This window comes from Platichthys flesus, chromosome 16, assembly GCF_949316205.1.
Source record: "Platichthys flesus chromosome 16, fPlaFle2.1, whole genome shotgun sequence".
Taxonomy (NCBI): Eukaryota; Metazoa; Chordata; class Actinopteri; order Pleuronectiformes; family Pleuronectidae; genus Platichthys; species Platichthys flesus.
Window position 1 is genome coordinate 15,084,374 of NC_084960.1, and position 17,343 is coordinate 15,101,716.

General features: G+C 45.3%; 1 protein-coding gene across 1 annotated transcript in view; it reads left to right on the top strand.

The window, feature by feature from the left end:
- Positions 1 to 3,242: 3,242 nt before the first annotated feature.
- Positions 3,243 to 17,343, top strand: part of ngfra (nerve growth factor receptor a (TNFR superfamily, member 16)) — a 33,850-nt gene continuing 19,749 nt past the window's right edge. The window contains exons 1-3 of the mRNA XM_062408145.1: positions 3,243 to 3,296; positions 5,106 to 5,271; positions 15,426 to 15,788. Of these exons, the coding sequence (XP_062264129.1) occupies positions 3,243 to 3,296; positions 5,106 to 5,271; positions 15,426 to 15,788 (583 nt within the window). The remainder of the gene's footprint in view (positions 3,297 to 5,105; positions 5,272 to 15,425; positions 15,789 to 17,343) is intronic.

The following is a 17,343-nucleotide window of genomic DNA, read 5'->3' on the forward strand; positions in this document are numbered from 1 at the left end:
CGTGACTCTCTGGGTGATTCTGTGTCTTCCCTCAGACTGTGGCGATCACAGACAGTAAACACCGTAAAGAACTCAATGTGTGAATACAGAATCAAAGAAAGGTGTATTGAGGGAGAAGAGTGCTGTCAGCGCCATCAGAAAGAGGGCAAGTCGGAGGTGCGATCTCGAAGGAGGATGTAGGAAGTGGGAAAAATTGATGTGACCCACGATCGATGCAGGAGAGCATATTTGTCTCAACAGTGTAACCGAATCACCCTCTGTCTGCTGCTGCTGCTTCGGGGGCATCGGCCTGTGCGTCCCCTGAGCTGAGGATCGGTGCCGAAAAAGGGTGAACGTGGCAGGGTCACGACGGATCATGGCACAACAGGGAAAGGTTTGAAGCGTATTGAAAGCCCCATTTTATTTCTTCTGGTGGAAACGACTGCTTTATCGCCACATAGTCTCGGATCAATATCAATATCCATCAACACTGGTTTTTCCAAAAACGCAAAAAAGGCTTATCCACCTCGACGAGCATCAAACATCACACATTAGTGGTTTTCAAGTGGTTCCAACGAATGTATTATCATCTTGACGAAAACAATTATAAATCTTTGATATCGCTTAATGGATCCGTGTGACTGAAAACCTCAAACAATATTTGGCAGGTTTTCCTTAATGAGATATGAACTACAGTGAATATCCAGTTCTTCATTGGAAGTGCTTAATACTGTACCTAGAGACCACTCTGTGTATACTGTTAGAAGGATTGTAAACTGTTGCAATAAAGGAATAGGCTTAACCCTGCAAGGACTTTTACTACTAAAACTTTTAGAGTATTCAAAAGCAAGGACTTACTTTTGTTGAGGTATTAAAGTTAATGTGGTACTTTTACACCACAGACGTGTTTACAGTGGAACAGATGTTCTAATGTACATGCTACAGGTAAATACATCAAATAAACACATTCCGTGATCATCTGTGCAGTAATGTTATAAAATAACATGTGCACATCTGTCCGTGAAGTGACACCTCCCATCAGACAAATCAGAGTGAGAGCAGCCGCTGAATCTGAGCTCAGCTGAGTCTCCCTCTAGTGTTGCATGATGGTCATTTACTTCCCTGTGCCTGGAACTGGAATGAGATTACCTCGGTCGGGTGTGGATGTTGCTATGTAATGGGCCAGGCAACAAAAGGATATGTTCCGCACAGACAGACTTTGTTTTTAAAACTGGGATTGTGTGTATCGGTTTAATGGAGTGAAAATGATATGTCATCTCTACACCCTGTCAGATGTTGTGTATGTGGTGCCTCGGTTCTCAGACAGAGCTTTCGGGGGGGAGGGAGGCGGGGGGGGCTGCGAGGCTTCGTGGTGGTCTTGTTTTGGAGTGCATTATGGTATGAAAGGTGTTTCTAATAATCTGACTGCCTCATTTACATAACATGGAGGAGTGAATAATCGGAAACACACTCCGGTTTAATGCGACCCAGCAGCACGATGCCACAAACTGCATGCAGCCTCTGGCACAGTCGGTGGCAATTAAAAATATTGAGTTATGTGATGATGAGACATGGCCTACTACATGGCCAGAAATATGTGTACAATGATAGTGTGACATGCACATGTGGCTGTAGCAGCATCCATGGTTCTGATCTCTTGGAGCTCGATCTTCAAACCTCGGCTGCAGGGATTTTTTTTCTACAAGAGCATCAGTGAAGTGGACCACTGGTGCTGAGTGGTAAGTTCTTTATTATAAATAGGAATGTGTTTAGATATGGGGAGGGGGGGGGGCAGTCATGCAGACTATAGAGGAGTGTCTTTTCCCACTAAATATTATTATACAGCCTCATGTAGTATGGAGATTCCCCTTAACTATGACTAATGGCCTACAGGGGTGTTCATTTTCATTTTTTTGCCACATGGTTTTTAACCCACATTAGAAACAGAGGGAACGAGGGGAAGGGGTGTGATATTGCTGAGTCTGTCAGGGACATAAATGTGGGCTCATTATAAACGAATGAAAATCATATTTTTGCAACTTTTGCTATGGAGACCTCACGTGAGATTAAAGCAGGAGGGGTTGGAGGGGAGAGAGAGAGAGAGAGAGCGAGAGAGAGAGAGAGAGGGAGAGAGAGAGGGGGGGAGGGAGGGGGGGAGAGATCAGGTTGTACTGCAGGAGTATCAGGGGCAATAAACTGGAGAGTGGACGTGCCCCCTCTCCTCTCCTCTCCTCCTCCTCCTCCGCAGTGCACTTGCAGCTGAGCAGCCCTCCTGACAGGACGCTCTCCTCCTCCTCATCTTCCTCTACTTCATCTTCTTCTTCTTCTTCGTCTTCCTCCTCTTCTTCTTCTCCTTCTCCTCTCTGTGTTGAAGGGTTGGGGGGCGGATGCACCGGCAGTCGCATTGACTTGTACACTCCAGAGGCGCGTGACGGCGCGGACTCATTGATAAAAAAACAAATCAGTGGTGCTGGGATTAACATGAACTCTCCTGCTGAGCGGCTCTCCTCCTTCTCCTCTTCCTCCTCCTCTTCCTCCTCATAGCGCTGCCTGCTCTCTGCACATGATCTGTTGTATATGTGACTCCAGCAGGCGACGCAGGATGACTACTACCTTACCGCTGGTGATTTTGTGCGCTCTGGTGAGTCTTCTGTAATTATTGTCTTTGCTGCTGTCAGGACTGTCAGTGAGTTTTACGCACTTTGTGTTATTCTTTCGAAATATTCCCTATAATATTCCTAATGCGTTTTTGCAAGCATATCCCTATACCAATCCTGCACGGACTTTCGTTGTGACTTTTTCTAATCTCACACTTCTTCGTGCCATCTTCTGCGTCATGGCTGTGGCATATTTCTCTGGCACTGTGGTGTCCTCCTCTGTGCTCACCTGTTTGGACCGATGGGTTGTTTCCCCCCTGCTTAACACGCAGGTGCTCCGAGCTGCCAAACCCTATTTGTATGATTATTATTATTCCCCCTCCAGTTTTGCGCGCACACACATGCCCTTACACGCACCCTCACTCCAGCACCCACGCCTTCCTCTCGTGGTCTCCATCCTCGGAGGAAAAGTTAGAGACAGCGCGGCTCTAGGACTACTTCAATGGGAAATTGAAATTTCAGCTTCGCATTTGGCTGCATCCAGGACATCCAGTCTGATGCGCACTGGCCCCGACAGTTGCCAATTAATGACACATTTTAGGCACAGTTACGTGGTAGAAGAGGTGAAGATGCTGCAGCGTCATGAGAAAAGTTGCCGAACGGCTCATGGTGGTGAAGCGCAGAGTGGAGCGCACATCCTCCTCCCCGCGCGTCCTAGTGGTATGTGTCCACAGCAGCTGGTCTCCCAGTCATCGTGTGAACAGCCCCTGTACGCGAGGGGACACTCTGTTATGACAGCTGGTTGCGAGGGGTCGGAGACGGTCGGCTGCACTTTCGGGTTGGAATTAAATTTAGAAATCAACTCTCCAATTGACCGTGAAATTGGGGGAAAGTGCAAAAACAAGCGTAAAACTACCGGGTCATCGTGCGCGTGTCAATCGGGATGGTGCAGCGAATTCCCTCCCGACAGAATGTTTCATTAATCTGCGTTTTGAGTTCAAATCCAGGGAGGTGTCAGGGGAAGAGAGGGGGGGGGGTGGCTGGTGCAGAGAGAATTCTTCTTCTGGAGGTTTGGAGGCTGCATCCAATATTCATTTGCTTTTTGCAGGAAGGAATGCGTCTGTCAGCCCGATTTTAACTCTAAACCTGATGTTTGTGCAGAAAATGTTGCGATAAAGTCAGGAGCAGTGAGGAGGATGAGAAATGCAAAACGCGGAATGACAGAGAGGGGGAAATATTGAGCCAGAGGAAGGAGAACGATAGAGAGAGAGGGGGAGAGGGGGAGAGAGGGAGCTGGTGGCTGCTCAGTACATCTGCTTGTGAATGAAAGCAGGGACCAAAGAGAGGGGAGGGAGGGAGCGAGCGAGAGAGTGAGCGAGGGAGGGGGAGAGAGAGTGACAGAAAAGTTTGAATTGATGTCTCAGCAAATGTGAATTAAGTGGAAATGAGCTTTTTTTTGCCTGTTGTATAACAAAAAGCCACAGGACATGAAAGTGATTCAGTATAATGATTTTCTTTGTTCTGAAATGTCTGGATATGAATTCCTTTTATTTGACATTGTTGCGCACTTACGCATACAGACACACACACACACACTCACAAACACACACACACAGACAAGGCCTCAGTTATTTTGCCAGTAAAGCCGTGTGGCATTCATATCACAGTGTAATGGCAAAATGCAACATGAGAGGAAGGAGACAGAGAGACGAGGACTTAACTGATCAGAAATCAGACATCACACAAGGTATAGAAGGGTAAATTGTGCATGCAGGTCATTAACACCAAATGATCAGCGGCTACATACAATGAGATATGTGATAGGAAGTACATGTGTATTCAAAGTTACACTAAACTAATTTGAGAGCGTTATAGAAAAGAGTCTGATCCAATGCAAATCCAACTCATTGGCTCAGCTGTGAATCCATTGAATTTTGTCTCTGTGAATTTCAAACACAATATTTGCAATACAGGCATTCAGATAGGTGCAAGGAAATACTTTATTGTAAGTCCTCACAAGTGTAGAGGTACATGCATGTCTCTGTTGGTGTGTGTATGTGTGTGTGTGTGTGTGTGTGTGTGTGTGTGTGTGTGTGTGTGTGTGTGTGTGTCCATGGTGATGGGAAGCAGAGGCTGACGTTCACAGCCACTCTCACCTTTACACAGTAATCAGGACGGGCATGTGAATAATGTGCTCCACACATGAGCCTGTGGTAACTGGAGGATGTTGTGCGTTTACTATATTAGAGCTGATGTGCCTTCAGGGGAACCATTAGGACAATTTATATGACTGCCCGCTTCAGAGTGTGTCTAATAGGCTATGGGTTGAGACAGCATGATTTATGATTAATCCTGAGAGCGGCTGGACTAAAGTAACAGGCTGGACACATGGCAGTGATTTTTAACAATTTGTTTTGCTGTGTATAGACCCACTCTGTGATGTTTGCAAGTGTGAAAGTTTGTTTCTACCCGCTGTAAATGTGTGTGGGACCTACATGCCCCTCTGACACATTTCTACTGTGCTGCCAGGTGGCGTCGGTGGCGTCGTCCAAGACGGAGCGGGCGGTGCAGCGGCTCCCCTGTGACTCCGGCCAGTTCACAAGCGGCGGGGAGTGCTGCCTGGAGTGTCCACCTGGAGAGGGCGTGGTGAGGAGATGTGGAGCCACTCAGACCGTGTGCGCCCAGTGTCTGGACAGTGAGTGGAGATTTTACTGCATGGATATTACACACGTGTATGCACTGAAGGGATCCAACTCAAAACTTTTCAAAATTAAGAATGTCAGCTGCCGTCAATTCTGTTCAAGAAAACGTGCGTACCTCTTTGTACATGGGTCCTACATTCTAAAAATGGCTTGAAGTTACAGTGTGTACATATATTATGACTTCATGAATCTGTTATTACCCCGTAATAGAAACACAACACCTAGGCTGCCAGGTTATAAAAAAACAAACATTTGCCTTATCCTCTAAAAATTACGAGCATGATTTAATCTTTTGTTGCTTAGTTTGCTCGTTTATCTTTTATTGACATTGCCAGCGGAGGGATAGACAAGAAAGACGGGGGAAGAGAGGACCTCAGGCAGCAGGGCCCCACGAGAGGCGCTAGAGAGTAACTGTGGCGTCCAGTCTGCCCTCAATCCCACATGAGATAATGAAGACATAGTAACAAGAGAGAAAAAAGGCTGTGTTGCCTGCAGGACCAATTATCTAGTAATACATGTATGTTTTATAGTGTGTTAGAGTAAAATGATCCCACATCATCTTTTAAATTCTATGACAGGTGTCTTATTAGAAAGTTCAAAACACTTTTTCCACATTGGAGGTTTTGCAATATCTGAAGTTTCGTGGTCCCAACCCCGTTTCGTGGTCTTCACACCATCGTAAAATTACATCAAAAATCACACCAACGTCAACTTTCATCTTTCTAGAATGGGGTTCCAACAAAAACGGTTCAACATGTGGTCAAAATATGTTTCATATTTCGGTGATTTGGGTGAGCTGACCCTGTAATAGATCCGACAAGCAACATCTCACACCAGAATGCTAAAACCTGACAATGCAGAAATTCCACTTCCTGAAATTTGTCATACCTAAAATGATTAAATAAAATCTGGAAACAATCAAAAACATGGAGACAAATATGTACACAAGCTGCTGCACAGCTGCAAAACTCTTCACCCTCACCACCAGGACACACTCACGCCTGACTAATGCAAAGTCTCTGCTCTTATATCATCTCTATTTATACATCCAACTTCACCTGCTTTGGTTTTAATGGCAGCTCTGAACTTCAAATTAGAGCAGCGTCAAAAGCCAACACAAACTTCTATTCATTTATAAACAGTCCCGAGAATTAAGGCGGGAATTCACATGTTTGATGCTTGTAAGTGGCTCCAAATGTGTTCGCTTACAAGTCTGTTCAGGCTGTGAACCATTAGCCCTCGCTCCACACAGCAGAGCTGGGAGAGAGGCCAACGCTGCAACATCTCCGAGAAGAAGAAGACAAAGACAAAGAAGAAGAGTCGATGCCGCAAATGTGTTCTTCTCAATTCAGGAGTCTTTCTGCATCGGGGTCCCTGCAGCTCTTTTTGCCCTTTAAGATGCTGGTCTGTAACTTTGTCAGGGCGCAAAGTAAACGTCAAAGTATAGGTCACGGCCGTCACCGCATTGGGTTCAGGAGGAGGCGCGGAACCGCAGCGAGACAAATGTATCACACCTGCTGGTTCGAGTCTCTGCGGTGCTTCATTCTCTTCTCTGCCGATCGCACGTGCTGATTGTGGCGTCTTTGAGGCTTTTTGACGGAGCACACATCCAAAACAGGCATGGGGTCAGAGACAGCTCTGTGTCGAGCATTGACAGGTTGCAATGATTTATCCTGACAAAACATGTAAACGCTGTGGGGCTGAATAGAAGAACTGCTGAAGCAGAACACATTGATATCAACCGGATGTCCTCATGAGGGATTCCATCAAATTCTGCAGGAACGCTTCCAGCCTGATGGGAACGTTTTTGTCCAAAGAAAACACATTTTCGGATTATCTTTGAACGTATTTTCACAACAGATGCTTATTTCCATGTTATGGTATGTAATCAAGAAACCCAAGTCTGGCTTTATTCAACCCTTTGAAGGTGTTATTCTTTCACATAAAGGAATTCCAGACCCTCAGTAATGCGTGGAAGGGCCGAGAGTCAACGTGCGACATGGCAGCTAACTTAATGGACAAAAATGTGTGGGGGATAAGGGGGATAAAGATAAAATGGAGGAGAACACTGTTAAATGTCATCATCAAACAATATGGATATGATCAACCGGAGCAGGAAATTGGTGGAGTAGATTCTGGATTTTGTGAAGAAACAGGCGCCGCAGCTTCATGAATGTCTGGACTTTTATCTTTGCGTCAGGAGGAATGAGTTCCAGCGCGTGATATTCCCTTTTCCTTTTGCTGCCGTAAACAACAGCAGACGATGTGTAGCTGTTACACTGCAGCTCTGTTTTCCTCATAAAGTGGGTCGGCCCTTCAGGACTGTAATTGTGATGAGTATTTCTCTTTTTCTTTTTTTTTCCTTCACTCACTCATCCCCCCCACCCGCCCCTCCACACAAGTGAATCCCTCGTCGTGTCTCCTCTTTTCTCCATCCTGTAGTTGCCTCTCTCAGCCAGCAACGCAACCACCCCCTCCTCCTCCTCCTCCTTCTCCCTGTTGCTATGACTCATCGTCTGTATTAGCGGATAAAGAGGTATTAGAGAGCCAGGCTCCAAAGGGCAAGATCGGCTCATTCATCATGCATACTGTTACATCAAAGCAGCTTTACTCATTTGATCCGGCTAATTAAAGCGTATTAGAAAAATATTGAAAAACCTATTGTGCCTCGAACAGTGAACAACTGCAGACGGGTGAAACAATTAATGGAAACACCGACATAAATTGTCTTGGGAAGGTGTCGTGCTGCCATGTGCTGCCAAAACAGCTTCCGTGCGCCTTGGCACTGATTCTGCAGGTCTGCTGGAGGAGAGGGACACTGTTCTCCCGAAAGATATTCCCCTGTTTGGCGGTTTTAATGATGGTGCTGGAAAGCGCTGTCTAAGGCTGCATCCACACTATTGTCTTTTAGTTTTAAAACTCATCATTGTGTTTTTTACGCCTGACATCCACACTTTTTTAAGCGCCTGAAAAGCGTTTTGAAAGGCGGCTGGTCCCGTTTTAGTTTGGTAAATTCCAGGGCTGACATCTTCGTCCGTGTTTTCTATCCGGATACAGTTGTTTTCTTTTATCAGTTCAGCATTTGTCTGGAAGAAAGTCCAGAGCCTCTCACTTTTTGTGCGTCTGTATTCTCACACACAGCCTCTTTGGAGAATTTCTGCAGATTATCCGGAAGTCAGTGCATGTCTGAAATCAGCTGCACTGTCAGTAACAGTTTCACTTCATTGTCAGTCCAAAAACAGATATCCCTCATCCTACATTTATAATTGCTGTTCTCTCATAGTATTTGCTGTGAGTATGAAACTGAGTGTAAACCATCTGCTTCCTCACAGAGGCACCCACCGCCCAGTGGACGTTAATGGTCATATGGGTTTTCAGGTGTTATGGACGGTAATGGAGATAACACCCTTGATTGGATGGAGATCGAGGACCAAGATGGAAAATGTTTTTTTTCAAATGTAGTATGAATGTATCCTGAAACATGTGCGCTCCAATGGGATGGGATCTGTTGACTGCGAAGACCATAGTATGATTCATTCTATCCCATCAGGATAGAAATGTGTCATAAAAAGATAGGTGTAGATGATCACTCAGAAAAACGTTCATTTGCAGTGGTCCTTCCCTCTCAGGGGACAAGTGGAATCGAACCATGGCAGAAAAAATGGGTGCTCCTCACATAACAGAGCCACTGGACCCCCCCCCACACGTACAGCATATGCATACGACTCTTCTGACCACCTCTCTGTAGTTTTTGCATTCATCTTTGTAATGAGGGGTTTATGTACTGCAGCCTTTCAATATAATCCATCTCTGTAATTGTGGTTGAACGGTTCTCACTGACCCAGTCTCATCATGTCCTACACAGTCATTCCCAGTCACCTGAGGAGGAGTGTTCCTCTGTTTTTTTCGTACATATTGCAGTTAGCATCACACTTGTTGCCCGCAATTTCCGAGCCTACTTACAGACGTTTTCCCCCTGGATCTACATGCAGATGTCCCTTTGGTCACTGTTCCTTCTGAAACACCAGCCGGCTGAGCAGTCTGTGTGACTGGAGCTCCTGCCCTCTCTGCCCCGACAACCAGCCCTCTTTCCAAGTCACTTACATCTCCTCCTCTTGCTGTCTTGATACATCAGAATCAAGCGGGCCCGCTCAGCCTTTTTGTACGCCCCTCAAAGAATGATTTCATGTCAACTGCTTTGTCACACCTGTGTGGAAGCATTTGCATTTCTTATGTCTCTCCCCTCATGTATTGAGCTTTTTTCCTTTAAATTGTCATCTATGTGTCTTGAAAAATATTCACAGATGAAAAACGCGCGAAACCTCAGGTCAAATACCTCAGAGGTTTCCGGTGCCGAGTGCATTTTTGTCTGTTACAGTATTGTTTTTCGTCTCAGCATATAAAACCTTAATGTATCTGAGGCCCAGAGGAGCACGTACAGCTAAATAAGGCTGTGTGGGATTTATGTGGAAGTTAGATGCTGAAACGTTGACCTTATACCTGAAAAAAAAATAAAAAAGGCTATGAATACATTTTCTAAAGTGCAGAAATCAATAATTGAAGAGAAGAATTCAGCACATCCATTTCCTGTTTCATGGTAAATATGGGTGAATCTTTATTTACCACCAGCCCCCCTGGATTCCCCACTTCCTGCCTGTGGGTTCCCCCTCCTCCGCGGTCCTGGCTCGGAAGAGTGCCAGCGTCAGCATCGCTGAAATATTCATCAGTCTCTTCCACTTTTCTCAGCTGTCATGGGAGACAAGACAAACTGGACCTGCCTCACTTAGTGAACCATTCAGAAAGAGAAAAAAAAAACTTGCCCCCACAAACTGCCTTAGGATCTGAGAGAGAAAAGGCGGAACCCCATGAGTCAATGTAGCGTTTAAGATTAGCTCTGCTGCCCCCGACTGGAACAGGGCTCACTGGGGATTTAAAGGAGGAAGAAAAAAAAAATCTGATGAAGGCAGAAGCAGAGCGCCAAGAATCACTTCCAACTTTGGTTCATGGGGGGTAAAGAAGGTGGAAATGGAGATTTTGTTCCTTCGTGGCGAAGAACGTTTCTTCCCTACATGACTCCCCATACAAGTCCTCCAACTTGAATGACTATATAGATCACGTGTAGTACCATGGATAGGACAGAGTCTTATAACCCGGAAATCTGGTCTGTGGTCGCCGTCCAATGCAAGTCAAAGGATTATTCACATTTCCTTATGAGACATGAAATACATCAGTAATTACAATGGCTCTACATGGCTGTGACAAGGGGTGAAATGAGACGACAATCGTTGGCATCATCAGGGCAATACGCACACCATGGTTATGTTTGATACTATCAGTCACTTATACACCAAATCAAATGACAAGTCGGACGCTCTATGATAGAGCTGTACAGTTCGGATAGAGCCCAACATTAGGTTCTAGCTCTTGGCGATTGTATAAAGTGTTGCTCAATTGCAGCGATTATTTGAAACAGAATGTGAGATCAGATGCTGTGTTTTCCTGAACCAATCCCTGCACCCCAACCTCCTTCCATGGACTTTGTCTCTATTCGCCACCTGACATCCTCCTTTGCTCCCGTCATAATTACTACAGCCACCGTGTCACCTGACAACACGGGTCATAATGAGCCACTTGCACAGATGACCTTTGGGCTCATTTGTTTCAGAAAGACAGTCTTTGCTCTAACAAGGCAAAAAAAACAACTAAAGCAGAGTACAACAGGAGGCAAGAGGAAATGTTCATTGTAAAATTAGAGCCTCCTTTCGCTTCCTAATAACTCTGGTAATATCCTCAAGCACCTGTTTCACATCTGGAGCTCTATGTGGAGCGACGAGGCGGGGCCGTAATTAAACACAGACATCGTTCATGTTGTAAAAGACAAATAAAGTTTCAGAGCAGCTTTCCAAATAGTGATAATTCATCCAGTCGGCAAAAGGTCAGCCGTTCAGGTGGGAGGAAAGCTGAGATGTGGGAGAAATGTCTGTCCTCGCTAAAGGCTTACACCTAAACTGCTGATTGTGAAGATCATGGGGCAGTTTGAAGGCCATCCAGAGGTACATTATTGATGTCACTAATGGGGCTGAAATGCATCAGCGTTTGGGGGTGGGACACATTTTAAGTGGATCGTTCCCCCCCTCCCCGCACACAGCCACATCTCCCTTTACCAATGAGAGTTTTTACTGCCCAACCGAGAAACTCTGTGCTGCACTGATTATTGCTCGATTGGGGACAATTAGAAAATATATCATATTTTATTGAAGAGCACAATCCTGATGGCCTTTAACTCTCTTCTTGTGTGTCCCAGATGACATGTAAATCACACGCACACTGTTATGGCAATTTTTACTTCGTCGTCAGGAATAAAGAGTGAATCAGACAAACAGTTTATCTGTCTTTTATTACGAAGCTTCGGACACAAGTCAAACAGACAGCAAGGCTGTCTGCTTGAGAGTGCAAAGAGCCTCTCAAGAAGTGGCAGTTTTAGAAGCCCCCCCGAGTTCCGCAAAACAGTAACAGGAAATTCACGAAAACACATGTACAGGACACGTGGGGCAGGCAGATCATCTGATCAACACAATAGCAGCATAAAAAACAGAGGTGCATCTTAAGAAACAGCATTGAAACAGGAACTTTGTCTAGACACAATCTGGCACAGTCTCCAACGATAGATTTTTAGAGAAAGTTTCGGGACACACATACATTCAATGACTCATCTGAGATTCGTGGTAACAAACATTGTTCTAACAATGTTTTAAGGTTACGCCTTGTTTACTGATGCAGATGTATCAGATTGGAAATTATGATTAGGTATATTTGTACCTGTGTTGTGTTTACAGGCACTACAGGAACAGTAGAATTTTCCATTACAACACACACGCATACACGCAGACGCAGATGCAAGTGCATGCGCACAACCCACACATTCATCCCTGGCCCGTTCATCACTCGGTGCATATGGTCGCATTTAGACGTGTTTACACACGACGACTGCAAGGGGGGCTCAAGCATGCAAGATAAAATTAGCAAGGAAGCCTGCTCGCTGTGGGATAATTGAAATGAATGAGGAGGAGAGCTTCACTGGCTGAGCCTGACTGCAAACAAAACAAAGGCCTCAGAGCTTTATGAAATTCAAATAATCATTTACCCCGGGGGTCTGCTGTATGTCAGGGTCCTGGGGCCGCTCAGCCAGTGTCACCCTCCTCTATCATCTCTGCCTCCAGGCACCCCCACAAGTCACCGGTGGCTAATAAGAGCAAAAGGTGATGAAAGAACTCTGGATTTGCTGGTGTATGTGTCTACCTGAGGAGGAAACTCAACTCACTCCACCTCCCCCTTACTGCCACATCTCCCCCGTGACCCTTCCCCTTCCAGTCGTACATCAGCACTTCCTCTACGCTCCGACCACTTAATCATGCTTTTTACACAGAGGTTGGGATTTGAGCACCAGACCACCCGCAAACGCCTGCTTCCGATTGCGTTGTGTCAAACAGTCTGGAGGTTTCGTTCGAAACAAATCAAGCAGGCCTCCTCTCCCGTCTCTGTAACATTGCCTGCGTGTACCCGCCCCGCTCACAGAGCCGGTGTAATGTGACAGCCTTCACCGTCAGGACTCTTAGCTGCGCTGCTGTTTACAAGGTGCTTAGAGCTCCAGTCTGTGCCAGTGTTTACACAGCAGTGCCGCTTGCAGTGCAGAAGCGAGTGCTGGGACATTGCTGCAGGGCTTTTCACACTGACAATATGCTGTTGCTCAACACGGCTCCCGCTAAAACGCATGGGGAAACACACGCACACTGAGAGACATATGCAAATGCAGAGAACTGTTCATAACGTGTGGGACACATATTTGGAGTTACACCCATGATTTATTTCACTGTAAGTCGATGAGCGTTTCATCACACAGTAGATTGGGACGAGTGTAAACTTGCAGAATCTTTCAGCGTGTGAGATGAAGGGGGAAAGGAACAAACTGTGCTGGTAATTAATCTACAAAGCAGGTTTGACACGTGTTCTTGTCTCATAATCACATGTTCGTAAACTTTAATGCCGGATGAATGGATAACAAACTTCCAGCTGCACATTGCAAGCCCTCTAATGGTTTCTGTGCAGCAGGGATGTTTTGTGGGTTTGCTTGTGGCTGAAGGACTGTGCCCCGTCTGTGTGCAGCTCCTGCAAGGTGACCGTGCTCGTGTTGAGGAGAACGGTGAAGCCGCGAATCTTAGCTGCAGGATTTTGTTTTTCTCTCCCGTCAGCGTCTCCACTCCGCTCTCACCTCATTCAACCACTGAAACACTCTCAGGACACACACACCCCTCTCCCCCTCTATGCATAAATCAGCAGGCATCCAATTATATCTGAATATAATTCTATGTGAATATGCAATATTAATAGATTACCGTGCCGGAGCTCTGAGTGTAACAATAAGCTAATTTGAGGTCATCACTTGTTCGGCAGCGAAGTCCCCCCGAGTCCTGCCGATGCAAATGTTCCTGAAGAGCAAATCTGAAGTGTTTGAAGTAATTGAAAAGCAGCATGCAGTTAATCAGCCAGGCTTTGTACCTCATTCTGTTCAACGCTGTTCTCCACACCTCAGCTGCTATCGCTTCTGCTCACAGACTTAAAATTATAGATTTCTTTTTTAATACCACAATAGAGGAAGGACTTTATCAATTTGCAGAATTACATTGGCCCTGCTCGGCCGTCTGAAGCCTATGGAGGTTCAACAAATGTTTCTCATAAACCAGAAGTGGCAGATTGTTTTTTGTTCTTTTCACATTCCGTAAAACCAAATGTTAGCATGCATACACGTGGAGCGAAGAGGCTGAACGTGGTAAACATTATGACTGCTCAAACATCGGCCTGTTTGCATTTTCCTGTACCAGTGCAGTAAACTGGTTTGTCACCAGCAGCAGCGGTCTGTGCGACGTAGCGTTGCAGTGATCGTCTAAGAGTGGCGCTCCCAGCAGAAAGCTGTTTGCAGACCAGCCATGTTTGATGTAGATCAGTCGAATGGTTCTAAACTTAGACGGATTGCACATGTACATAGAAACAGGGATTCTGTGCATTACTGCTTCCGCCCTAGAGGTTATGTTTTCACCCCTGTCAGTTGGTTTGTTTCACAAATTTGATTTCCAAAAATCAACTCTACTAATTTTCGTTGTACTTTGTGGTAGGATGTGGTATAGGTCCAGAAAAAACTTTTACTTACACTTTCTTTAACGCTTTTATCCAAAGCAACATACAATAAGTGCTTTCAACCATGAGGGTACAAACCCAGACCAACAAGAATCCAGAAAGTACAATTTTATTCAAGGAAGCCAAACTACAAGGTGCTCTATGTAAGTGTCATATTAATGCTTTTTCAGGGATGTGGGCAGCCACTGGTAACCAGTGAAGGGAGCGGAGTAGTGTGAGTGAATTTAGGAGTTGCAATAGTCAAGGTGTGAGATGACCAGAGCCTGGATCAGAACTCGCGCTGCCTTCTGAGTGAGAAGGGGGCATATCTCCTGGTGTTGTGCAGCATGTATCTACAGGAACGTGTTGTTGTGTTAATGTTGGCAGTGAGGGAGTGTTTACTGTCGAGTGTCACACCCAGGTTTCTAGCAGTCTGGGTGGGGGCTAACGCGGAGTTGTGTAATAATCAGGTCATGGATTAGAGCCTTTCCCTGGATGGAGAATTAGTTCGGTCTTGTCAAGGTTGATTTTCAGGTGGTTTGCAGACATCCACTGAGAGATGTCAGTCAGACAGGCAGGGAGTCATGCTGCTACCTGTGTTTCAGATTGGGTAGGATTATAAGATTAGATTAAACGATTTTGGTGAAAAGAATCAGGCTTATTTAGGGAACTGATATCCATGAGTGTGTGGCAGTGGATTGAGAACTGCTGAGTGCCAAAACAACATAGAAGAAGTACTTCCAAACATTTGGCCTAATAGAATGAAAGGATTCCAAAAAGAAATTGCTTGCTAACTTTTAAAGACGGGTCTATATCATGTGTGGATCATTGTTAGCATGTGGACGCACTCCACTCTGTGCATGACTGAGATTAAAGCAGTTTACTCAGTGCAGCACAAACACACTGAGATCAATATTGTAATGAGCGCAGCAGGCTTTGGTCTCCTGTCTCCCTCCATCTGTCCTTTCGTCTGCAGGTGAGACCTTCTCAGGAAACTACAGCCACACGGAGCAGTGCAGCCCGTGCACGGAATGCACCGGTCTGATGCGGCTGGAGACGCCCTGCACCGACTCCAACGACGCCATCTGCGTCTGCAACTACAACTTCTTCTTCAACGCCATATCTGGACGCTGCGAGTCGTGCACGGTGTGCCCGATGGGAAGAGGTGTGTACAGTCACTGCGAGCACGATCACGACACGGTGTGCGAGGAGTGCGTCGACGATACCTTCTCGGACCGGGAGAGCTCCCTGGAACCCTGCCTGCCCTGCGCCATCTGTGAAGAGGAAACTGAGACACAGCTGGCTGAGTGCACGCCCACCCGTGACTCGGTCTGTCACAGTAAGTCCTCTCCACGCTCAGGTTCCAGTTCACTTCCAGTCCATTTCACTTTAACTGTCACTAATTACAAACAAACAAAGAGGTTTGACCCTGAAGTCATCTGTCATTGAAACTGTACATCAATGATTATTCAATTGACATGTTGAATGAAAAGTAATTGGTCAAATTTGGATTTATTACTAATTATTGCAGTATCCCTCTTGTTTATCTTGTGATTTAATCTCCAGTTATTACTTCATAATTGAGAAAAAAAAACATCATAGTTGAAAATCATAGTTGAAATCATGGAAAATAAAATTGAATCTGGTTACAGAAAGTAAGTAACGATACTTTATACCAGAAATGAAGGGTTGAGTTACTTTCTCTAGTTAACACAATCATTTTTTTCGACACTGCAAATTGACCCGATCTGATAAATTATAACTTTATTGAACCTTAATATCATGAGGGTGACAGTTGCTAGCGACACATGGTCACTTCATTCTACTTACATTTGACTTATACCTGTGTTTAGCTTTTACCATATAGCCATGGTTGCAAAGGAATAACAATACATGACACTGGCTTCCTGACACTTCCCACAATCAGCAGGTCTGTCTCTTGAATTGATCATTATTCAAGTGAAGTCCTGAGATTGATCCGCTTTGTGTTTGCCCCACAAACAATGTCCCACAGTCTTTAAACATGCTTTTTGCTGTTTGCTCCAGTTGAACAATATCGATGTTTGGGCAGACTCAAACTCAAACAAACATTTCATAGTCCAATAAAATCTGGGATCTTTCAGAACAGGAAGTTCTGCCAATATGATCACAAATTGGATCTGAATGAGTTTGTTGGTGGTGGAAACTTGAGCCGATCAACTACAAGGCGTGGTCCGCAAATGTCAGAGTAAGAGGCTCAGCACTTTCTCCAGTGTTTCTCTGTCCAGCCCCCTAGTGAAAACTCTAGATAATGTCCAAATGAGTCCATGTGAGAATACAGTAGGAGATCCTCGGGAGGATTTACCTCGAGCGAGTAGGCATGTTGATGATTTCGCTAACAAGCAACAGAAATGTGGTTGTCATGTGTGATGTCACGTTCCGCCTCCTGCACGCTGTGCCACCTTTCATCTGAAGACTCCAGCTCTGCTGCTCTGTTGTTCAAGTGTAGGACATTCTCCCGAGTTCATGTCTGAAAGCGGCTTTAGTGGGATGTGTGTAACTACTACAGTCAAAATGAACTAGAAGGTAGCATGAGAATAAATCAAGGGCTAACCTGCCTTCCTAGATCTTGAGGACACAGAGAATGAAAATCCTCATGCAATTTTTCTTTCTGTGTGAACAGAAAAAGGGGAAAAAAAACAAGTTCACACATCTTCATTAACTGCTCTGGACCGGAGCTTAAGCTTGAACATGTGGAAGAGGAAGTGAACGCTCTTGCTGTGGTTGTTCTGTCCACATCAGAGTTCAAATGAGTTCCCACCAGCGTTAATGACCCGAGTTTGTTAGAACCACATCTAAAAGGCAATATGTGAACGCAGCCGCATTAGAGAATGAGAGCAGCTGAATGCAACAAA